Genomic DNA, 24,737 nt, shown 5'->3' on the forward strand with positions numbered 1-24,737 from the left:
TGCTCACCTTCAATTGCCACTGGCACGCTTGAGAAGTGCTATTCACAGATGAATCCCGGTTTCAAAGGTGTATGTTGTCTTGTGGGCGAGCGGTTTGCTGAACATGGTGGCGGTGGGGTGAGCACACGGTGGGGTTATGGTATAGCCAGGCATAAGCTACGGACAATGAACACAATTGCATTTTATCAATGGCAATTTGAACGCACAGAGATATCATGACGAGATCCTGAGGCCCATTGTCATGCCATTCATCTGCCGCCATCACCTCATGTTTCAGCATTATAATGCACAGCCCTTGTTGCAAGGATCTGTACACAATTCCTGGAAGCAGAAAATGTCCCAGTTCTTCCATGGCCTGCATACTCACCAGACATGTCACCCATTGAGCATGTTTGGGATGCTCTGGATCGACGTTTATGACAGCATGATCCAGTTCCCGCAACTTCGCACAGCCATTGAAGAGGAGTGGGACAACATTCCACAGGCCACAATCAAAAGCATGATCAACTCTATGGGAAGTAGATGTGTTGGGCCAACTTTTAGAATTTGGGATATTGTTCTAATTCAAGACATTCATAACATAACATTGTTTAAATATTCCCCATGTAATGTTAATGGGGAACATGGCTGCATGTTGTAGTGTCATGTAAATGCATCATACTGCTCATTACAGACATTCAGTTGTATAGTTTTTATTTAATATTCCCCATATAATGTTAATCAGGAGCTAACATGGCTGCCATAGAATGTTGAAGTGGCATGTAAATGCATCGTAATGCAGAAACCTCTTCAAACGGTACTGTTTTTGGTACGGTAGCTACTCCGTCAGCCACAGTCAGAAGGGCTGTACAGGGAAAGGGAGGGCTGACGGCGAGGCAAAGTGGAGAGGAGAGAGGAGAGGAAGAATTTGGGGCCTGACCAGCACATCTTTTCATGCGAACTCGGGGCCTGACCACCACATCTTTTCATGCGAAGAAACTGCACTGTCAAAAACGTTAGTAATTAGGTATAATTATTGTTGATGCATAGCATAGTTTGTTTTAGCGTTAACGTTATATCTTACTGTTGGGGTAATGTATAGCTAGAATGTTGAATTGTTTACAAACCAACTAACTTATCACTTGCGAGTTTTCTCTGGTCGGTTGTTGCTCTACGATAGATAGCTAGGTTGCTAACTGCACAACGGATACAAATCGTCCTTCTACTTTCTGTGGCTGCACTGTCTACAGGCCACAATTTGGTTGACTCCGCGTTTGTCACAATCTAGGTAGCTAGTCATTTTATATATATATATAACGTCAGCTAGCTAGGTAGTTTACGACATGCTTCTTGGCCAAAATGCACACACATGAAAAAAAAAAAGATAATGGATGCTTATGCCTCATGTTATGAAAACCGTGCCTGATGCCAAATGTTGACGTTTGCGTCTGTTATTTAAGGAATTTCTCCCTCCCCCATTTTTTTCAGTCCTGTTTTTGGTCATCCGAAAACGACTCTGGCCCGGGCCCCAGTCCGCGGTCTTGAGTTAGATAGCGGAGTGTGATTGAAGCACGTCTATCGGTGTCCCAGCACGTCTTTTCCACCAAGGAGGTAATAATGGGTGACAGCAGAGGTAAGAGAATGCCACTGCTGTTTTCGAATGAATTTCGCTAGCTATCAAGCCACTTCAGCATTTTGTTTTTCATGTTCCAGCTACAGTGGTCAACTATAGTTGGTGCATTAGAGATGCTTGTTGACAATATTTGCAATGGCTCAAGGCATAACACGTTACTAAGCTACCAAACTGAATAGCCTAGTTGGCTATAGCTACAAGGATGCACTCACAAATTACACCAAAAAACCATATCACCCCAGTTTTTAGTCTGATTACTACACACTTATTGGTATATACAGCTTGAAATGAATTGTGTAAATGTTCTTTACAAGCCAGAATGTTTAATACAATTATATGAAATGACTCTACCAGTTAGTTTTCTGTGGTGTTGGACTTTCAGGTTGAAATTTGACCCAAAATATCCACAGAAAGTATTGTTTACTCAACTGTTTAGAGCGGCGGTACTGAAGTTGACATTTCTATCACCTGGCACATGCTCAAAACCATGTCAACACCTGCTGACACCAGTACATCACTGGGACCTATCCAGGACATCTACTCAAAATGGTGCCTGAGGAAGGCCTGCAGCGGTCATCACACCCCATACACGAGCTGTTCCCTCCCCTACCGTCGGGCAGATGGTATCGGAGCATGAGGTCTGATATCAAAAGGCTCAGACAGTTTCCATCCACATCCATCATCAGACTACTGAACACTTGAACTGGACTGACCACATGCACTGACTCTCCGCACCTTGGCGCACACACACACACACACACATCACAACTGCTGCTACCCGACTCTTATTATGATTGCTAGATACTGTATTATAATTATGCTAAAATGTTTATTCTACTCTACTGAGCCATTTACTTTTTTCACATTGTTATATTTTATTATTTCTTATTGTTATATTGTTAAGAAGTAAGCATTTAGTTGGACGTGTATACCATGTGTATCCCATACATACGACTAATAAAACTTGACTTCAGTTAGTTTGCCTGCGTTGCGTGCATGTACTTCCGTCTTGTGCACGTGCCTTTCGGTCATGAGCAAACACGCGATGCATGCATACTGAAGTCAGCAGGTATTTACATGGTTCTGCGCATGTGCGATGATAGAAACTTCAGTACAGGCGCTCTAAAAAGTCAGCTAAACAATTACTTTCCTGTGGATAATTTGTTTCAAAATTTGACCAACATGGTGTTGGGCAACCGGTAAGTAAGTAAGTAGCCTTGACTTGTGCGATCCGGAACAGCTCATTAGGGTAGGAACCTATCTCTTGTTTCTGTAGCGCTTGCTTGATGTACAAGTACACGCCCTGGACAAGACGTTAGTCTATCGCAGGGCCTTACACGGAACCCAAACCGGCGGCGCCATTGTGCATCAATTTATTTTGTCCCCCCACACCAAACACAATCACGACACTCAGGTTAAAATATCAAAACAAACTCTGAACCAATTACATTCATTTGGGGACAGGTTGAAAAGCATTAAACATGTATGGCAATTTAGCTAGCTAGCTTGCACATGCTAGCTAATTTGGCCTATTTAGCTAGCTTGCTGTTGCTAGCTAATTTGTCCTGGGATACAAACATTGAGTTGTTATTTTACCTGAAATGCACAAGGTCCTCTACTCCGACAATTAATCCACACATAAAACGGTCAACCGAATCGTTTCTAGTCATCTCTCCTCCTTCCAGGCCTTTTCATCTTTGAACTTTTATGGTGATTGGCATTTAAACTTTCATAGTATTACCACGACGACCGGCAAAACAGTTTGTCTTTCAATCACCCATGTGGGTGGGTATAACCAATGAGGAGATGGGAGAGGCAGGACTTGCAGCGCGATCTGCGTCAGAAATAGGAATGACTTCTATTTTAGCACTTAGCAATGCAGATGCGAGCGGTGTGGTCAGCCTGTTACTCCAAATCTATCCCCTTAATGCTGAGTGCCAAGCGGAGACGCATCAGATTCCATTTTTACAGTCTTTGGTATTACTTGGCCAGAGATTGAACTCACAACCTTCCAATCTCAGTGCGGACACTCTAACCACAAGGCCACTGAGTTGGTTATGGACAATGGGTAGAGTAAAATCAAATGTAATTTTATTAAACTTTCTGGCTTGTAAGGAACATTTACATGATTTTGCAGTCATTATAGTTTCAGGCTGTATATTCTAAAGGTTGACCGATTAATCAGATTGGCCGATTAATTAGGGCAGAGTTAAAGTTTTTATAACAATCGGTAATCAGTATTTTTGGACACCGATCATGGCCGATTGCACTCCACGAGGAGACTGCGTGGCAGGCTGACAACCTGTTATGCGAGTGCAGCAAGGAGCCAAGGTAAGGTGCTAGCTAGCATTAAACGTATCTTGTAAAAAACAATCAATCTTAACATAATCACTAGCTAACTTCACATGGTTGCTGATATTACTAGTTTATCTAGTTTGTCCTGCGTTGCATGTAATCGATGCGGTGCCTGTTAATTTATCATTGAATCATAGAATACTTTGCCAAACGGCAAACAAGTGCATTCGCGAAAAAAGCACTGTCGTTGCCCCAATGTGTACCTAACCATAAACATCAATGCCTTTCTTAAAATCAATACACAAGTATATATTTTTAAACCTGCATATTTAGTTAACATTGCCTGCTAACATTAATTTATTTTAACTAGGAAAATTGTGTCACTTCTCTTGCATTCTGTGCAACAGAGTCAGGGTATATGCAGCAGTTTGGCCGCCTGGCTCGTTGCGAATTGTGTGAAGACCATTTCTTACTGACAAAGACAGCCAACTTCTCCAAACAGGATGATTTAACAAAAGCGCATTTGCAAAAAAAACAACACATTCATGCAACAATTGTATCTAACCATAAACATCAATGCCTTTCTTAAAATCAATACACAGAAGTATATATTTCTAAATCTGCTAATTTAGTTCAAAGAAATCCAGGTTAGCAGGCAATATTAAACTAGGGAAATTGTGTCACTTGCGTTCATTGCACGCAGAGTCAGGGTATATGCAACAGTTTAGGCCCCCTGGCTCGTTGCGAACTAATTTGCCAGAATTTTACGTAATTATGACAACTCAAATCAAATTTTATTTGTCACATACACATGGTTAGCAGATGTTAATGTGAGTGTAGCGAAATGCTTGTGCTTCTAATTCTGACAATGCAGTAATATCCGACGAGTAATCTAACCTAACAATTTCACAACTACCTTATACACACAGGTGTAAAGGAATGAATATGTACATATATATGAATGAGTGATGGTATAGAACAGCATAGGCAAGATGCATTGGATGGTATAGATTTAGTACAGTATATACATATGAGATGAGTAATGTAGGGTATGTAAACATTATATGAAGTGGAATTGTTTAAAGTGGCTAGTGATACATTTATTACATCAATATTTCCATTATTAAAGTGGCTGGAGTTGAGTCAGTATGTTGGCAGCAGCCACTCAATGTTAGTGATGGCTATTTAACAGTCTGATGGCCTTGAGATAGTGGCTGTTTTTCAGTCTCTCCGTCCCTGCTTTGATGCACCTGTACTGACCTCGCCTTCTGATGATAGCGGGGTGAACAGGCAGTGGCTCGGGTGGTTGTTGTCCTTTGATCTTTTTGGCCTTCCTGTGACATTGGGTGGTGTAGGTGTCCTGGAGGGCAGGTAGTTTGCCCCCGGTGATGCGTAGCATTGAAGGTTGTGCAATGTAACAGGAATATTTAGACTTCTGGATGCCACCCGTTAGATAAAATACGGAACGGTTCCGTATTTCACTGAAAGAATAAACATTTTGTTTTCGAAATGATCGTTTCTGGATTTGACCATATTAATGACTTAAGGCTCGTATTTCTGTGTGTTATAATTAAGTCTATGATTTGATATTTGATAGAGCAGTCTGACTGAGCAGTGGTAGGCTTCAAAAGGCTTGCTGTGCTTCAAGCATTGAGCTGTTTATGACTTCAAGCCTATCAACTCCCGAGATTAGGCTGGTGTAACCGATGTGAAATGGCTAGCTAGTTAGCGGGGTGCGCGCTAATAGCGTTTCAATCGGTGACATCACTCGCTCTGAGACCTTGGAGTAGTTGTTTCCCTTGCTCTGCAAGGGCCGCGGCTTTTGTGGAGCCATGGGTAACGATGCTTCGAGGGTGGCTGTTGTCGATGTGTTCCTTGTTCGAGCCCAGGCAGGGGCGAGGAGAGGGACGGAAGCTATACTGTTACACTGGCAATACTAAAGTGCCTATAAGAACATCCAATAGTCAAAGGTATATGAAATACAAATGGTATAGAGAGAAATAGTCCTATAATTTCTATGATTTTTTCTATGAATTTCTATAACCTAAAACTTCTTATCTGGGAATATTGATAACTCATGTTAAAAGGAACCATCTGATTTTTTTCATGTTCTGAGCGAGGAACTTAAACGTTAGCTTTTTTACATGGCACATATTGCACTTTGACTTTCTTCTCCAACACTTTGACTTTCTTCTCCAACACTTTGTTTTTGCATTATTTAAACCAAATTGAGCATGTTTCATTATTTATTTGAGGCTAAATTGATTTTATTGATGTATTATATTAAGTTAAAATAAGTGTACATTCAGTATTGTTGTAATTGTCATTATTAGAAATAAATTAATGAACCAAAATAGCCGATTTTTAATCGGTATCGGCGTTGAAAAATCATAATCGGTCGACCTCTAGTATATTCCAATTAATTGCTTATTACAGCCTGATTAATCAGACTACCCTACTTCATTCAACCCCCCATCAAATGTAAAATTCTTGCTGCTCACTTTTAAGGCCCTTAAGGATGATTCACCTAAGTTACAAACCTGTGCAGCATGGGTGACCTACACATGTCAAGGAGACAGCTTGAATTTCCTTGTTTAAAACAGAACTAAAGACCTACCCTTTCAAGCTAGCTTTTAATGTTTGATCACCTAGTCTGCTTAAAGTCTATGTTTTGTATTAGTATGTAATGGTTTGATGTATGGTGATTTGATTTGAAGTTTTCTTTCCTCTACTTTTTGATGTATTGTGACTTTTCTTTTCTGCCTGGCATTGCCTTCAGAAAGTATCCCCCCTTCACTTTTTCCACATTTTGTGTTACAGCCTGAATTAAAAAAAAATTGTGTCACTGATCTACACACAATAACCTATAATGTCAGTGGAATTTTGTATTTAGAAATGTTTACAAGTTAATACAAAATGAAAATCTGAAATGTCTTGAGTCAAGTATTCAACCCTTTTGTTATGGCAAGCCTAAATAAGAGCAAAAATGTGCTTAACAAGTCAAATAAGTTGCATGGACTCACTCTGTGTGAAATAATAGTGTTTAAGATGATTATTAAATGACTACCCCATTTCTGTACACCACAAATACAATTATCTGTTAGGTCCCTCAGTCGAGTAGTGAATTTCAAGCACAGATTCAACCACAAAGACTAGGGAGGTTTTTCAATGCCTCACAAAGAAGGGCTCCTATTGGTAGATGGGGTATATAAAATTAAAAAAAGACATTGAAGGTCTCTTTTGATCCTGGTGCAGTTATTAATTTCACTTTGGATGGTGTATCATTACACCCAGCCACTAGGTATATACAGGCTCCCTTCCTAACTCAGTTGCCAGAGAGGATTACAACCGCTCAGGGATTTCACCATGAGGCCAACAATGATTTTTAAATCGGTTACAAAGTTGAATGGCTATGATAGGAGAAAGGAGGTTTGATCAACAACATTGTAGTTACGCCACAATACTAACAAATGACAGTGAAAAAAGGGTAGCCTTTACAGAATAAAAATGGTCCAAAACATGCATCCTGTTTGCAACAAGGAACTAAAGTAATACTGAAACAAACAAAAAAAACATTGTATACAACTCTATATATTTTCAAGCATGGTGGTGGCTGCAACATGGGGCCTAGTGGTTAGAGCGTTGGACTAGTAACAGAAAAGGTTGCAAGATAAAATCCCCGAGCTGACAAGGTCAAAATCTGTCGTTCTGCCCCTGAACAAGGCAGTTAACCCACTGTTCCTAATAAATCCTAGAGGAAAACCTGGTTCAGTCTGCTTTCCACCAGACACTGGGAGACAAATTCACCTTTTCAGCAGGACAATTGCCTAAAACACGAGGTTAAATATATAGACTGAAGTTGCTTACCAAGACGACATTGAATGTTGCTGAGTGGCCAAGTTACACTTTTGACTTAAATCAGCTTAAATCTATGGCAAGACTTTAAATGGTTGTCTAGCAATGATTAACAATCAACTTGACACAGCCTGAATTTTTTTTTTTTTAATAATGGCCGAATATTGTACTGTCCAGGTGTGCAAAACCTTTAGAGACTTACCCAGAAAGACTCACAGCTGTAATTGCTGGCAAAGGTGATTCTAGCATGTATTGGCTTAGGGTGTTGAATACTTATCTAATCAAGATGTAGTGTTTTGTTTATTTATATGAATACATTTTTCTAGATTTTTCTTCTACTTTGACATTAGAGTATTTTGTGTAGATCATTTACAAAAAATGACAATTATAGATTTCAATCCCACTTTGTAACAACAAAATGGGGAAAAAGTCAACGAGTGTGAATACGTTCTGAAGGTGTGCATTGAACTTTGGAAATATACTTTACAAATTCATTATTATTGCTTATACATAATTATTCCAAGTGCTATATAAGGGGTAATTTACTGCATTTCTACATAGTTTAAAAACTCTAAATGCAATTTAAAAAAACAAAAACAGCCATTATCACCTTGGCTGCTGTAACTTCATTCACCTTAGTAGATAGGGGACATTCTACAAACACTTGTCTTACAACAATTAGCAGCTACACACTAGCTCACACTAGCTCAACCAGGTTAAAAAGAACTCCAGTTTCATCTTATGTCAAACAGCAATTAACTAACCATCTACCACCTCTGTACTGTTTTGAGAAAAAAGTTGCTCTGTTCACTGCGGAGCTGCATTGATGCGCTGTCCCAAAGCCAGCCAGCCGCGAAAAGCATCCTTAGGTGCAACCCCCGGTTCTGAGCCGTCTGCATGATCCTAAAGCCAGCTCTCTGATACTGCTACACTGCATTTGCCTTTTAATCGGGATTAGAATGATTTTAGTGGCCTATTTTTAAATTGGTGTTGATCTAGGGTTTGCAACTGCCATACCCAATTGACACCCCTGGGCATGACCCTTGTAATAGGTAAGCACAAACAAAACTAACTTCATTGTAGCTAGGGGAAATATCATTCATTTTTTTCTTAAACTTTAGTTGTTTGTACGGTGTCATCACTTTCTGGTATATAATCCCTGTTGTTTCTCACCAGATTCCCGCAGCCCAGATAGCTCCTCTGTGTCCTCCCCTCCCTCGGGCCAGCGCTCGCCACCCCTGACCCCCACAGCTGCTGCCATGACTTCTCTGCCGCCCGTCACTTCGGCCGTCAACAGCCCCATCAGCAGCATGGGCTCGCCCTTCTCTGTGATCAGCTCCTCCCTGGGGTCGCCCTGCCTGCCCGGGACACCCTCGGTGGGCTACGGCCCCATCAGCAGCCCCCAGGTGAGACCCGAGTTCCAGACAGGTAGCTAACACTGTTCTGTTCTACCACTCTTCTCCTGCCTCATCTTTCACCTTTCAGGGCCATTCAGAGATGAGAAGTTGGCGCCATGGTCAATAAATTCTGCTTTACAGTAGTGGCCAGTGTGAACCAAGTGTGACTTCATAGGCTGCAGTCAATATGCGTGTATCTGCCAGTATCATCAGACTCAAGTGATTGGTTGAGAAGAGTATCACTTGTTGAGCTCACTGTTATTGTAAATAAACAATTGGCTGCTATTTTACAACCCCTAAAATGTGCAATATACTGTGATGTAGGTTATTGTTAAATAGTGATAGGTGAAAAATGAATAGTTAAATATAGGGATATAATTGTTGACGGTTAACATCGTTTAGGCAATAGCGCAATATTATTTTTGAGCTAGCTGTACCTGCATCAAAACTCTAGTATTTTTCCTTCAAAGCTTGTTTTCCATATAATTTTTAAAATAGGGAGCCATGGTGAGCAATATGTTTGGAACATCGAATCGCAATAAAATCACAGTATCAAATCACAATACGTATTGCGATTCTCACGATTCTATATATGTCGTATTGGCACCTAAGCCTCGTGATAATATCGTATTGTGAGGTCTCTGGCAATTCCCAGCCTTATAGGTCAAGTGAAGTTGTGGATAATTACCAAAGGCAAACGTGAAACCATACATATCTAAATATTGTAAATCATTGATTCTTAAAAGTAGAATTTTTTTTATCCGTGAAATCAACCTCGAAACAGCATTATTTGGGTACTTTTTTAAACATGTTGCCCTTTTTCTTTTAATGCGTTCTGACTTTTAAAACCACACATCAAAAGATCCAACTCCCCCTGTCCCCTTCCTGCGTATGACTAGAAAATAGGGAACACATTCTGCAATATTTCCATGAAAGATATACAGTACCAGTCAAGGTTGGACACACCTACTCATTCAAAGGTTTTTCTTTACTATTAATATTTTCTACATTGTAGAATAATAGTGAAAATATCAAAACTACGAAATAACACATGTAGTATCCGAAAATCATGTAGTAACCAAAAAAGTGTTAAACAAATCAACATGTGTTTTATATTTTATATTCTTCAAAAAGCCACGCTTTGCCTTGATGACAGCTTTGCACACTCTTGGCATTCTCTCAACCAGCTTCATGAGGTAGTCACCTGGAATGCATTTCAATTAACAGGTGTGTCTTGTTAATTTGTGAAATTTCTTTCCTTCTTAATGTGTTTGAGCCAATCAGTTATGTTGTGACAAACTAGGGTTGGTATACAGAAGACAGCCCTAGTTTTGATGTCTTCGCTATTATTTTAAAATAGTAAAACAAAAGAAAAACCCTGGAATGAGTAGGTGTGTCCAAACTTTTGACTAGTACTGTACATAAAATCCATAAATTCACATGCACAAAGTACAGTTTTTAAATCTACATTTAATTTATCTGCGTTTGCGAACATTTTATGTAGATTTTTTTTCTTCTTCCAGGCACAAGATGATTGGTCCAAGGGGCTCGTAGTGGCAGCATAGTAGTGAATATCCAAACAAATACCCGTACTGTCCGTCCCTGAGTGTGCCCACCATCCCTCTTTCTTTCCTCCCCTGCCCTCTACTTCATCCCTTTTAACTTCACAGATCAATATGTATACCAGGAGTTCAGAGGTAAGAACCCCCCCCTATTACCACCACTACCTTTCTCCATATTGGTTGTTTCATTTCCTCTATCTCCTCTCACATCACATGGTCCTTTTCAGTGTTATTTCTCCTCCTCCCCCTCTTGCTTTTTCTCTTTCTCCTCCCTCCATTTCACTTTTTGCCTCTGATTCTCCTCAAACGTCCCCACGAATTAATCCGGCTATGAGGATGCCTTGAGACTTAACCTGCTTGAACTGGTGAGGGCGAGAAGTGTTCTGTAACCTCTATTGCTTTGAGGGCGAGGGAGGCTCTTTTCTCCGACCAAGGATGCCTGGGCGTGCGAACGGGTAACTGAATGTGACTTTAATACTGATCAACCACTCAAAAGGATAGCTGGCAATATGTATGTGATTGTTGGATGCGTGAAAGTACTGATGTTTTTTTGTCATGTTTCTTGAAATATGACAGCTCTGCAACTATGACTCCAAATAATCAAACTAAGTAGTGATGCGCTGTCAGTTCATGACACATCCTCCCCTCTCACTCCTGCCCATATCCCCTTCCCGCCTTTCTCTCTGCCTCCAGATCAACTCCACAGTGTCCATGTCGGGGCTGCACGCGGTCAGCAGCTCGGATGACGTGAAGCCTCCATTCGGGCTGGGAGGCCACAGCCCAGGGGGCCCCATGCTCTCCCAAAAGCGCCTGTGTGCCATCTGTGGTGACCGCTCCTCCGGTAAGTCTAGGCCCAATCCCAAACTGGCCCCTAGACCCTATGCTCTTGTGGAGATCAGAGATGAATTGAATGGGGGGGGACTGAGAGAGAAGCAGTAGTGCAATATGCTTTGTTTATTAAAGGATAGTTTTGTCCAAAATTCTACAGCTGTTGAATGAAACCCATAGATTTCCGCTGTGCATAGTGGGATCTACACAACATGGCATTGGCTACACGGACCTATAGCCTTTATGGTATGGAAACGTCATATAACCCTAGATTTGGGGATATCTTTCCGTAGTATAGAAAATGGTAAAAAATATAAGTTGCATAAAATGTTTAAAACACAGTAAGGAATTGTTTTTCATCTCTCCCTTGTCTGTACCAGTTCAGTTTCTCCTAAAAGCGACCGAAACACTTCCATGTATTTTCATTACCATCACACCTGAAGAACTATGCGCTCTATGCTTAGTGCCTGAAGGATTGAAAGGGGTTTGTTACTGATGTAACCTTCCCTCCGTTTCCTATCCCCCTATTCCCTCTCTATTGTTGTCAATTTGCATTCCTCTTTCTTGTCATTCTCTCTCTCTATAGGTAAGCACTACGGAGTGCACAGCTGCGAGGGCTGCAAGGGTTTCTTCAAGCGCACGGTGCGCAAGGACCTGAGCTACACCTGCCGGGACAACAAGGACTGCCTGGTGGACAAGCGCCAGCGCAACCGCTGCCAGTACTGCCGCTACCAGAAGTGCCTGGCCTGTGGCATGAAGAGGGAAGGTAAGGGGGAGCCTAGCAGTCTGCTGTCCTCAACTAGCATTCAATATGGCTCATTAAAAGGGCAATGCTATCAGCAGGTAAGGCTTGAAATGGAGGGAGAGGCCGAGAGGGATGCAATTGGAGACATGAGGAGCGAGACCGCGACAAGACAGAAAGAGTGAGGGAGAGCTAGGATCCTTATTGAAATTGGCTTTTGCTATAGTAATAATGTAGAAGTAAGAGGGATGGGGCCCCTTGTGTCCCCTAACCCAAAGACCCCCACTCACCAACCGTCCTGTTGCCCTGCTGAAATAACACTGTTTCACATTGTTGCCGAAAAGATTGTATAGCCTACTTGCTATAAAACTATTTCCAATTGCTGTTTTTAAATCCACTGAAATAATCTATGTATAATAAAGATGTCTAAGAGCATTTAAGATTTTTTGAATATTGTAATATGAATTTCTAAGGGGAGAGTATTGATTGTACTCAAAGGGGATGGAAAGAACGAGAAAGAGGTAGAGAGAGGGGGATGGAGAGCCTTGTAAACACTAACCCCTGCCCCCCTCTCTCTCCCCTCTTGTTTCCTCTCGTTTTCTCTCTCCCATCTTCTGTAGTGGTCCAAGATGAACGACAGAGATGTAAGGAGAATGGCATATAATTAGTTGGTGGGGAATAGTGCAGAGTACTTGTTATGTGGTTTTATGTCAATGCTCAGAAATGGACCATACCACACGGAAGACAGCGCTCTCTTGCCTACAACACTTTGAAACAATCATCCTTTTTCTAATGTTTGTGCATTTTTCAAATGTTTTATTTGGTCAAGAGGTAAAACAACAATATTTAGTTGTTTTGTTGTGATGGTCCATTTTTGGGTGAGGTATGTTGCAGAATGTATTGGTATGAAACTCTAATTACCAGGCGCAATGTAAGTCTTAAGGCCCTGATATACTATAGCCATCGGGCGTACGGCATTGCCATCAGCCGTTGATGAAATGCATCCTTTGAAATCAATGAAAGCTGCTCGCGACCCTTGTTGCGCTCGCGTTGCGTCAAGTCCAATGGCAGCGCCCAAGCTCAAGAATTGCAGAGGTTCAATTCTTGACGCCGCGTTCATTCCGTCTTGTACATTGGAATAATGAGAAATAAAGTTGATTTTGGTTGCATATAGCCTCCGCTATACACCACTGGTTATTTTACTTAGATTTCTGAAGTCAAGAAGCTACTACTTCTAGCTAGCTAGCTACGTTGACTAGCTAGGTTCACAATGTAAACAAAGGCAACTTGTGTAATTAGAGGATCATATAGTACAACCACTACCAACAATTTAATGAACTTACTGAACAGTACTTTAATGAAAACTGGACCAAAGCTATTGTACTTACGCATAATTGATGAATATGGTAAGGTACAGTAGGAGAAAATCGAGGAAAGATGTTCTTCCCCTCTGTTCCTCTCCGCTCTCAAAACAACACATTGACACAACATTGACACAACGCTAATAGCAATGTAACGCTTATCGTGGAGTTAGTGTTGCTGTTCTCAGTATCGCTGACATTGTGTAAAATCGTATTACTGTGGTATCGGGCTGATTCCAGATATTTCCCTGAATTCGCTGATTGTGGTACACAGATGATTGGTATTGTGCCATTTTATGTGGTTTGGGGTGAACCTTATTGCCATAGGAATAAACCTTATTGTGGGGTGATTCCAATAGGAAAATTCTCTTGATGGTTGATGGGAATCAGATATCAGCCCCTGGGCCTTGAGTTTGAGACCCCTGGTGTGAAAGGTAAAAACATCTTTGTCGTTTGAACTAACCGAGAAATGTACATATCTGTGTATCTCCTTTTCCTCTACCTGTGTCATTCTTTACTTTCCTCATTTCACACTCCTCTCTTTCTCAACTTTCTTCTTTCTCTTTTCTTTTTTTATTTCCCCTCCTTTCTCTCTCACCTTTCTCTTTTTTTCTTCACTTTTGCTTCCCATTTGCTCTCTCTCCATCTCACTTCCCTGTCCTGCTCTTTCTTTATCTTTTCCCCCCTCCATCCTTCTCCCTCTGCTGCTCCCTACTTTCCCCTCTCCTCCTCCCCTCCTGTGCCTCTTTCCTTCTCGCTCCCCGACTCTCTCGTCCCCTCCTTCCCTCTCTCCTTCCCTCTGCCCTTCCTGTGCCCCTGCAGCCGTGCAGGAAGAGCGCCAGAGGAACAAGGAGCGGGAGAGCGAGGTGGAGTCGACCAGTGCCATCAACGAGGAGATGCCTGTGGAAAAGATCCTAGAGGCAGAGATGGCCGTGGAACAGAAGACCGAGCTGCATGCCGATGGGAGCTCCGGGGACAGCTCGGTAAATGTGTGTGTGTGACCCACCGTCTGTCCCCGCGACGCACACATACCAACTTCTCTTACTCCACTGTCTGAGATTTGTCTGAGAATTTCTAGAGATTTGATTGTGCGACTGAGCCAACAAATTATTGTGATACAATATATTCTGAGGTAACAGACCCGCTTAGTTTAAATGTGATCCTAAGGTCTCCAGTCTCTATTTTGTGCCCTATGTTGAAGCCAGTCTCTTTCCCTCTGTTTCTCTTTCCAGCCCAACGACCCAGTCACCAACATTTGCCAGGCTGCAGACAAGCAGCTGTTTACCCTGGTGGAGTGGGCCAAGAGGGTCCCCCACTTCTCTGAGCTGGCCCTGGACGACCAGGTCATCCTGCTACGTGCCGGTACGCTCAAAAAGCCTTCGCCTTTTCATGTTCATCGGCACCAAATGGAAGAAAGCTAACTGAAACAGGGAGGGACTACCTGGACATGTCCAATAAAACTTTTTTTTTTTTTTTGAAAAAGTTTTTTTGTCTTACACCCTAATGAACACAGCCCTGCTCAGGTTTGACCTCATTAAATCCAAGCCGTTCACAGCCCTACATGGATAGGCTGATGACCCTGTCTCTCTCCAGGTTGGAACGAGCTGCTGATCGCTTCCTTCTCTCACCGCTCCATCAGTGTGAAGGACGGCATCCTATTGGCCACCGGCCTACACGTGCACAGGAACAGCGCCCACAGTGCCGGCGTGGGAGCCATCTTCGACAGGTAACACCCGCATGTGCGATGGACCTCGGTGAAGCACATAGAAGCAACCTTTTACATGTTAATTTTAATCGAAAAGCTTATAAACTGCAGGGAGAAAGATTGAAAAAAAGGTGCCCCTGAATGATTTAAGCATTCTGCATTGTTTTTTCCATAAACAGTCAACACTTAATGTCTAGTGTTTTTGTAATGGCAGTTTATTTTATTTAATCATACACGCCGTCATATAAACACTTTACCATACATGTGTTTGTAGAACATAATTTTCAGTCATGGTCATGCCTGTTACAGTTATTATTCATTAAATGGCCATTTCTCTTTGGAGTCCAGATTCGTTTTTTGAAATGAGCTGAATCATTTTCCAGACTAAAGGGAGAATGGAGCACTTTCGGGTAGAGTTTGTGCATATATTATGATTACATTTTGTGACGTTTTTGTTCATTTTGGACTACGGTGAGGATTTTTGGGGGGGCTGTTCGAGCACCCAGCATTTTTTCTGGAGGCAAGCTGAAGTTTGGAGACTAAGTCTACGCCCTTTCATTGGTAATTGGTCAACAGTAGGGATTCTTCAGTAAAGTCTTTGTTGTCATTCAACAAGAGACGACTTGTTTTCATGTACATTTTTCCATTGAAAATGCACCAAACATCTTAGTTAGATATAAAATTGCGCGACTAACATCTATTCGGGCAAAAACGTCGAAATTAATGACAGATTTCTTGAGTTATCTTAGATTAATTTGGACTATTTTGAGGAAGTATACTAGCTATGGCGTCTCAAAATGGACAAACTGTACTATTGCACGCTTTTTTCTCGTTTTTCAAGCAAAGGTCTTTTAAGGGAGTATGCGAGCACACTCGTTCTGTTCAGCAGCATGCCAGAACGCTGGGGGCTAATGCTTAATGTACTGTAGACGTCACTGTTGACTTCAGTCAACAGCCACACACACACGGGGCACACTCATCTATTCCATTTTACATTGGCAGATGTCAGTATTTTATTCAGTAGTGTAAAATAGCCTTTAATCAAGCGGCATGGCACCTGTCTCGAGTAAAATCCTGCGCTCATCGCAGCTCTCAAGGAACAAGCGTGCCCACCCCAACTCAATAGGGTCGCCATATCACATGGTGTGAATTCATTGTTTATTACACAGTAATTACATTGTTATTAATAGTTCATAAACTGCAAGACTCCCAATTCCCACAGGAACTGAAGCATCTCTTGGATTAACTGGTTGCAGGCTTTTGTTTCAGATGCATCGTAATCTAGACATCCTTGCGTAAATGTGGTCCGCTGAATGTTTTTTTTGTGTGTGTGAAATCTCTCAATTCTCATTTTGTATCCTCATTTTATTTTTTATTTTTTTCAACAACAAAAAAAACATTTTTCTTTCATTCATTTATGATTTATGCCAAATCGATTTGATTAAGATGATTAAATCATATTACTGCATTGTTCCTTTGACTATTTATTACGCTCCTCTATTGGCTTATGCTTATCTGCTCTACTGTCATTGGCCCGTGCCAATACCCATAACCCTTTTGTGCTGATTTGGTTAAACCATTTACATGAAGGATTTTTAAAAAATGATCCGTACTTACCCAGGAAGTTTTATATGCTAATTATCGAGAGTACAATGAAGTATGCCTAAAATGCTACGGTAGTGAAGATAAGCAGAGGTCTTGTGTAATACTGTATAGAACTAGTTAAATAAAGGTTAAATATATATATTTTTTGCATTAAATTAAATAAAAAAATAACTATTTGCCCTATTTCAATCAGACCCAATATGAAAGTTTTCTCCTCTAAATCTTGTCTGTGCTCAAACCTCTCGGATCTATTTATTGCTGTGTTACATTGGCATATTTTTGTCATTCCTCAAGCTTTATTTCCCGTAGTTTTAATGCTATCTAAAACATTTTCATCAGGCCAAGTCTCCATCAACAAGAGCCTGTAGCTTGTTACTCCCAGAAGTGGAACTGGGCACCAAAATGCAATGTAGAGTCTAACCTACCTGTTCCTCTGGGCCCAAACCAACGCAGGGGGGGACAATGTAATAACAATGTAACTGTGTAATAACATTGTAATAACACATTGTAATTGAATACACAGGGAGAGTGCGCACAATGCAGAGGTTGGAGCCATATTTGACAGGTAATGACATCACTACACGCCTACCTTCCCCTATCAACAACGAACACAAAACAAAACAAACAACGCCACAAAATAAACGCTTTTCTTGGCCCAGTTGTTGAGTGAGAGAATCTGGCAAAGAAAGTGCTGTAATTAGACCAGGTAAAAGAGCGGGTCGTGTGTATCTTGTCCGCTCGTGTTTCAGTGAGTGTTGTGTTCTGTTTCTCCTCTTTTCTGTCGTAGCGCAGGCTCGACTGGTCGCTGGCGCAGCGTCGAAAAAACACCAGCTGCTAATTTCCTTCCCTTCATCTTCTTTCTGTCCTTATTGAATTATTGCATTACCCAACATTTTGTGCGATGTGCAGTAGTTTGTAAATAAGAAAAGTGTGGTTTGGGCTTGGATGGAATTGATCGATTGTGTGGTTGTAGTGTAACGTTTAAATCCATAGTGTAAAGAGGATGTAGAACTTGTATCCCAGCCCCCCTGCCCTTCTGTTAATTTCTTTATTTAACTGCTGCATCGTTGAGTGGAACTGTGGTGAACCCTAGAGAAGATGCTAACTCCTCTCCTCCCGCTCTCTCGTCCCTCTGTCACACCTCCCCTTCCTCGACCCTGGTTGTAGAGTTCTCACGGAGCTGGTCAGTAAGATGAGAGACATGCAGATGGACAAGACGGAGCTCGGCTGCCTTCGAGCCATCATCCTCTTCAACCCAGGTAAATGATTTCCGCTCAAATAACGATATGAGACAAGATAACGATTTTAAGCCGTTTCAGACCAGATATAGCATGTTAATTATTGTCATGTGCTATAGTGCCTGTGTTTGTTCCTGCATTCAGATGCCAAGGGCCTGTCCAGCCCCAGTGAAGTGGAATTGCTGAGGGAGAAGGTGTACGCATCGCTAGAGTCCTATTGTAAACAGAGATACCCCGACCAGCAGGGCAGGTACAAGAGAAACACAGACATGCAATAGCACCTATCCGCACAATACTCCCACGTCACCGCCATGATTGACCTCACTCGTTCTCCCCATCGCCCCAGGTTCGCTAAGCTCCTCCTCCGGCTGCCAGCGCTGCGCTCCATCGGCCTGAAGTGCCTGGAGCACCTGTTTTTCTTCAAGCTGATTGGCGACACCCCTATCGACACGTTCCTCATGGAGATGCTAGAGGCGCCCCACCAGCTGACCTAAGAACCAGGTTCTGCCCTGGTCCATTTTGCACCAGGGGTTCTAGTTCTGGCACCCTGGTTCTAGGGCTTCACCATGTCTGCTGGCTTTTATGTCCCGCACACACCAACCCCACCCATAACCCCCCCCCCCCCCCCCCCCCCCATATGCTGTCAAACACACACATAATCAAATACTTTTTCACAGTAGGGGTTAAGACGCATTGAAATATCTCCTTTTTAACTGCATATACAAGTTTTATCATGAGTTAGCCTTCAGCTTTGAGTGTCAACGCTTCTGCGAATCAAGGTAGACCTCTCAGCTTCTTGTGGGGTTCGTAGGTTATTCAGATACATTGCTGTGCGCATAGATATGACGAGTGGCTTACTCTGTCTTAGGCTTTACTCTTGGGTTTAACCCAAACACGTCATGATCAGGTGCGTAATATTTCAATCAACTGTCACCCAACTTCTATTGATTGGGACACAGCCAATAGAGGCAGACACGCCCCTCTGTGTTCACCAATCCGAATGGGATTTGAATACTATGCTTTATTCATGCTTAAATGCTCTGAATTCATTCTGAAGTACTGTACTCTTAAAATGAGACCTTTTTAAGGCATTGAAATCCAAGGAGGGGGCACTTTGGTTGGCCCTTAAAGTTCACACCAGGCTTTCAAAGAGAGAAACTGACTTGTAAGATGTGTTCTTTATTGCATTTGTGCCATTGGGCACAGGAAGTGCAACCTTGTTCAAGAGCACTGCGTTCATTGGTGCTGTTGTAGATGTTTCTTTTGTTTGACACCCTCTACTTTGCTAATGGTCATTTTTGCACTCTGTGAAACATTACTGTGTAAGTAAACATTTGCTGCAGAAACCTATCTTGCCCGTCTTTAAGAAACTGGGGCAACCACAAAGAATCTCTCCAGCTCTCATCATATGTCTTCTGAAGAGCCACGGTGTTAATGGCCGTGCTTCGTTCTGTGAAATGGCCATCCGGTCTAAGAAAGCCTTGATATCATTCGATATCTTGTTCCAGTGGTCTACTGTACCCCTACAATTCCCCTTCTGAATCCTCCGTTTGTGTCATTCAAGTGCTTGCAGCCTCTTTCCGTTAACTTTTTAACAATATGTAAATACGATGACACATCTACTCCTTCACTAGAGCACGACTGGGCAATCCCAATATGTGCATACAGTAGGGAAAACACAGGGGTTAGCAAGCATGTTAGCACACAACAAAAAGTATTCCCCGATAGCAATATGAACAGATATTGTACACTTTCAATATGTACTGTAAAAAAAAAAATATATATATATAATCGTAAAGGGTTTTACCCATAGACTGGATCTTAAGCTTGAAAAACCCACCTCGTTATGACTGACTATTAGGTCTAGTTGTGCTAGTAGTTTCGTCACTCTTGACGCGAATGGTATTCTATAGGGCTGCTGTGTCACGGGCAGGGCGATAGACCCCACGCCCTTAGCCTGCCCAGCCTTTGACAATACTTCGTGTTTTATTGTGGAGCTGATTGGAAGGCTTCAGCTGATGACCCTGCCAGCCATCTACCGCGACTCTATTGTGTGGTCTGCTTACACAAACCTAAACAATAGGGGCCGATTCAGCTCCCTCATAACAGAACTAGCTGTCAACACATTACAAACTTTGAACTGAAATATTAAAAGAGCATCATTACACACAACGTGAGCAATATTGGCAGATGCATAACGATTGAGACCATATTGTGTGCATAGAAGGATTTAGATGTGTGGGTAGTTTTATGAAGTATCTGGAGATTGGTATTATTTACCATTCAGAACAGAAATTAGGATGTAGAATAGAGAATGCTGTATCGCTTACTGGACAGAAGTTCAACTGTCCTAAAGTTGGGTGCTACACGACTCATGTGGTCTTACAATTATAGATGTGCTTGTTTACACCAGTGGAGGCTGGTGGTAGGCGCTATTGGAGGATGGGCTCATTGTAATGGCTGGAATGGAATTTATATTTGAGTCATTTTAGAAGACGCACTTAAACAGATCGACTTAGAGGAGCAATTAGGGTTAAGTGCCTTGCTCAAGGGCACATCGACAGATTTTTTCACCTAGTCGGCTCAGGGATAGAACCAGCGACCTTTCGGTTACTGTCTTAACCGCTAAGCTACCTGCCACCCGTTCAATAGAATGCTGTCAAACACGTTGTTTCCATGTGTTTGGTACCATTCCATTCCCTCCATTACAATGGGTCCGTCCTCCTATAGCTCCTCCCACCAATGCAAACACAGTACACAAACAAAACGCCAAGAGTGTGCAAGTACACACCCTCCACCTTTTTCCCCCTCTTGAAACCGAGGTCTTGTATAATAGGATTCCCACTCGGCCGTACTCTTTTCAGCCGATCTCCTACATTGACTTGCAGTCAGGCCTTTCTGGCGGGAGAGGAACACCTCCCCCATGTAATGTGGATATGGAGGATGATACCTGTCTAACAGGGTGTCCTACTCCAAGCCTGTGAACAGGCCGTGGGGGCACTGTAGACCATTTACATGCCCGTCGGGTTTATGTACGTCTATGCATGTGAACATGAATCAGTCGCTGCAGAATAAAAATGAACGATTAGAACTCGAGATCAGTCTTAAGGAATTTAGTCCCACAGGGTAGAGTATCTTATCTGTGTATCCCCAGTGTGAACCACAATCTTGTCACGATGTTGGCAACAACCCCTCGTGTAATTCCCTCGTTTTTTTTTTTGTTGGAGCTTCCTCAGTTGAATGTGAACACATTTCAATCTCCCATTTCTCAACAGTAGAAAAGCCTGACCTTGAGGGACCCCACTTCAAGCCAAAATGAGTCTTTGACTCCAACATTCTAGCAGTCTAATAAATTAATTTCATATGATATTGGAAAAATAATATTTTGCTTGTGTTTTTGAAGGTCTTAGATAATAGAATACCAAAAAAAGTATTGTTTCAAAGAACAAAATAGCATTTTCATTAGTTTGTTACTGTAGGCTATTTTTGTTTTCTCATGCTCAAGTGTAGAGCTCGTGGAACAGAGGTAATTATTGGAAAAGTGATATTTAGAAATCAGTCTTACCTGCATGTGACTCTGTAGGAGGATTTGAAAAAGTCACTTGGTCGCTCCGAAAAAATATATATCCTCTTTAAAACGGCTTATAACACAAAATGCTAACATGCGTGTGTTAAATAGACGTATTTAGGAAAAGTCAGACTGAGGGAGGCATGACTTAAAAAATGGCAGAGATATTTCAATTTCATATTTAGTCAAAATGACTCACTTGCCTCTTCTAGTGCTGTAACAGTGCATTTTAAAGAGAATCCCTTGTTATGTTGTGTCTTGTCCTATAAAATTCAGTTTAGCTGTGAGCAGAGATACAGTATAGGTATAACAGCCCTATAAGAATTCTACAGGTTCTATAAGCTAAGCATTTTCAGGTTGTTCAGGCAGACAGTTTATCAGAATTATTATTTTTATTTTTTTGAACTGCCTGTACACTATGTTTATGTGCCTGTGTTGATTATGTCACTATGTCCACTGTGTACAATGAGGTCTTGGTCTGGTTATACCAGCAAGCTCGGGTGTGCTGCAGCATGGAGAGAGGTTTACAACAACACAGAAAGATGCACAGAAGAGCAGGGCCCACATTTGCATACACGTTGCCCGGGCCCTTCTCTTCCCTTGCCAATCGAGTGCAGTGTCCCTTTGGTATTACTTGATGGCAGTGCTGCGGCGGTCTTCGCCCTTGGAGACAGACCGCCGGCGTGCAGCCCAAAGATGCGTGTCCCTCGTGACCGCGTGCACTCAAGGCAGACGCCTGGACCTTTTGATTACGTTCATTTATATTCAACTTACTTTTGAAAACACTTGCTTAAAAAAAAAACACACAAAAACGCTTAAACTTTTGCATCCTGTGAAGCTGTCATGTGTTTGTATCTAGCGGGATGCAATACTTATTTAATAGACTCCCTGGTGCAAAGGTCAACTCTATGATGATCAAAACACCCCATGCGGTTGGTTGGTGCCACCCCTGTGATGACGTAACACTGCCGAACAGGTGTGAAGGCCAGCGTTGATGCTGTGCCACGCTGAGGTCCCGTGGATGACTGTTGAGTGTTCAGAGTGTTGTGCTTTGTCACTAAAGAACTCCCCTTTATAAGAAAGGTGCCACAGCAAGGGGGAGGGCACTAGTCGGGGTGGTCCCTATGGTGATTTATACTGTGCATTGGTGCTTTTTTTTGTGTCAAAGAGGGCAGAGTTACAAGCTAGGAACGTACACTGATAATTTGACTATTTGGATCACGGTTTTGTCTTCCGTGTCCAGCGCAAACAGGAGTGTGTTTACGTAGAAAAATATGCATTGGACACTGCCAGCAAAACTTGGCTTAAGCTGAGTAAAAAATTGGAGCCAATGCATAGATCCCAAAGGTGCGCGCTGAAGTCACGCCTCTGGATAGTGTCCCATTACGCGGATGACCTTGAGGGGAGGGCCAGCTCAACATGCTCAGAGGAGGAGAATGCGTTCAAAGTGGGATAAGTGCTTAGGGTGGTAGACTCACTTGATCAGATGTTTTGTTGATCAAGAAAAGCTGTTTTCGTTAGATCTGGAGATTTCCTGTCGTTGATTCCCGCCCAAATACACTGCTTCTCTGTTGTGCTTGACTCTTTCCTTTGACCGCGCGATTCATCTGTATTCAGGACTATTAAACGCACGCAGGAACTGATATATCACATGGGATTTTCAATTTCCTTTTTCTCATGTCTAGTTTTTTTGTCATTATTTTATCTCTGACTCCAACATACATGTGGAAATGATTGACTGTTTTGGGGAAGGAAAGGCTTTTTTTTGTCATTTAATTTGGAATCTGTTTCTGTTGTATCATGTCCGAGTAAAGGTTTTAATACTGTACCATTTTTGTCTTTGGTGGATTTTGTCTGTCCATGCTTCTCAGTGTGCGTTTCAAAATAAGCATTCAAAGAACAATGTGGAACATTTGACTTGTTGGAAGCTTGACAACCATGGGCTATTGGATTCAACATTTTGATTTACAGTTGAAGTCGGAAGTTTACATACACTTAGGTTGGAGTCATTAAAACTTGTTTTTCAACCACTCCACAAATTTCTTGTTAACAAACTATAGCTTTGGCAAGTCGGTTAGGACATCTACTTTGTGCATGACACAAGTCATTTTTCCAGCAATTGTTTACAGACAGATTATTTCACTTAGAATTCACTATATCACAATTCCAGTGGGTCAGAAGTTTACATACACTAAGTTTCCTTTAAACAGCTTGGAAAATTGCTGAAAATTATGTAATGGCTTTAGAAGCTTCTGATAGGCTAATTGACATCATTTGACTCAATTGGAGGTGTACCTATGGATGTACAGTGGGGCAAAATAATATTGAGTCAGCCACCAATTGTGCAAGTTCTCCCACTTAAAAAGATGAGAGTCCTGTAATTTTCATCATAGGTACACTTCAACTATGACAGACAAAATGAAAAGAAAATCCAGAAAATCACATTGTAGGATTTTTTTATGAATTTATTTGCAAATTATGGTGGAAAATAAGTATTTGGTCACCTACAAAGAAGCAAGAGTTCTGGCTCTCACAGACCTGTTACTTCTTCTTTTTAAGAGGCTCCTCTGCCCTCCACTCGTTACCTGTATTAATGGCACCTGTTTGAACTTGTTATCAGTATAAAAGACACCTGTCCACAACCTCAAACAGTCACACTCCAAACTCCACTATGGCCAAGACCAAAGAGCTGTCAAAGGACACCAGAAACAAAATTGTAGACCTGCACCAGGCTGGGAAGACTGAATCTTCAATAAGTAAGCAGCTTGGTTTGAAGAAATCAACTGTGGGAGCAATTATTAGGAAATAGAAGACATACAAGACCACTGATTATCTCCCTCGGTCTGGGGCTCCACGCAAGATCTCACCCCGTGGGGTCAAAATGATCACAAGAACGGTGAGCAAAAATCCCAGAACCACACGGGGGGGGACCTAGTGAAAAAGGGTATATAACAAAGTATTGAGATAAA

The 24,737-nt window shown here is 41.9% G+C and overlaps 1 protein-coding gene across 13 annotated transcripts; it reads left to right on the forward strand.

Annotated features, from left to right (window-relative positions):
- Positions 1–345: 345 nt before the first annotated feature.
- LOC109907520 (retinoic acid receptor RXR-beta-A) lies at positions 346–23,596 on the forward strand. Of its 13 annotated transcripts, none has more exons than XM_031793612.1 (13): positions 349–1,006; positions 1,468–1,612; positions 8,939–9,168; positions 11,415–11,562; positions 12,136–12,315; positions 12,912–12,935; positions 14,475–14,641; positions 14,885–15,014; positions 15,246–15,378; positions 17,486–17,527; positions 18,130–18,221; positions 18,345–18,450; positions 18,547–23,596. In XM_031793612.1, the coding sequence occupies exons 2-13, from the start codon at positions 1,597–1,599 to the stop codon at positions 18,692–18,694; spliced, it is 1,416 nt and encodes a 471-aa protein (XP_031649472.1). In that variant the 5' UTR covers positions 349–1,006; positions 1,468–1,596; the 3' UTR covers positions 18,695–23,596. The 13 variants fall into 13 exon arrangements, with proteins under 13 accessions (XP_020361114.1, XP_020361109.1, XP_020361111.1 ...); XM_020505517.2 differs by having other exon boundaries at positions 349–994; XM_020505527.2 differs by having other exon boundaries at positions 349–994; positions 1,468–1,590.
- Positions 23,597–24,737: the final 1,141 nt, after the last annotated feature.

The sequence above is a fragment of the Oncorhynchus kisutch genome, linkage group LG17, assembly GCF_002021735.2.
Source record: "Oncorhynchus kisutch isolate 150728-3 linkage group LG17, Okis_V2, whole genome shotgun sequence".
NCBI classification, from domain to species: domain Eukaryota; kingdom Metazoa; phylum Chordata; class Actinopteri; order Salmoniformes; family Salmonidae; genus Oncorhynchus; species Oncorhynchus kisutch.

Coding starts and splice junctions, on each gene's coding strand:
- LOC109907520 (XM_031793612.1), top strand. Junction 17,528..18,129: donor GTTGGAGCCATATTTGACAG/GTAATGACATCA, acceptor CCCTGGTTGTAG/AGTTCTCACGGAGCTGGTCA. Junction 18,451..18,546: donor TACCCCGACCAGCAGGGCAG/GTACAAGAGAAA, acceptor CCATCGCCCCAG/GTTCGCTAAGCTCCTCCTCC.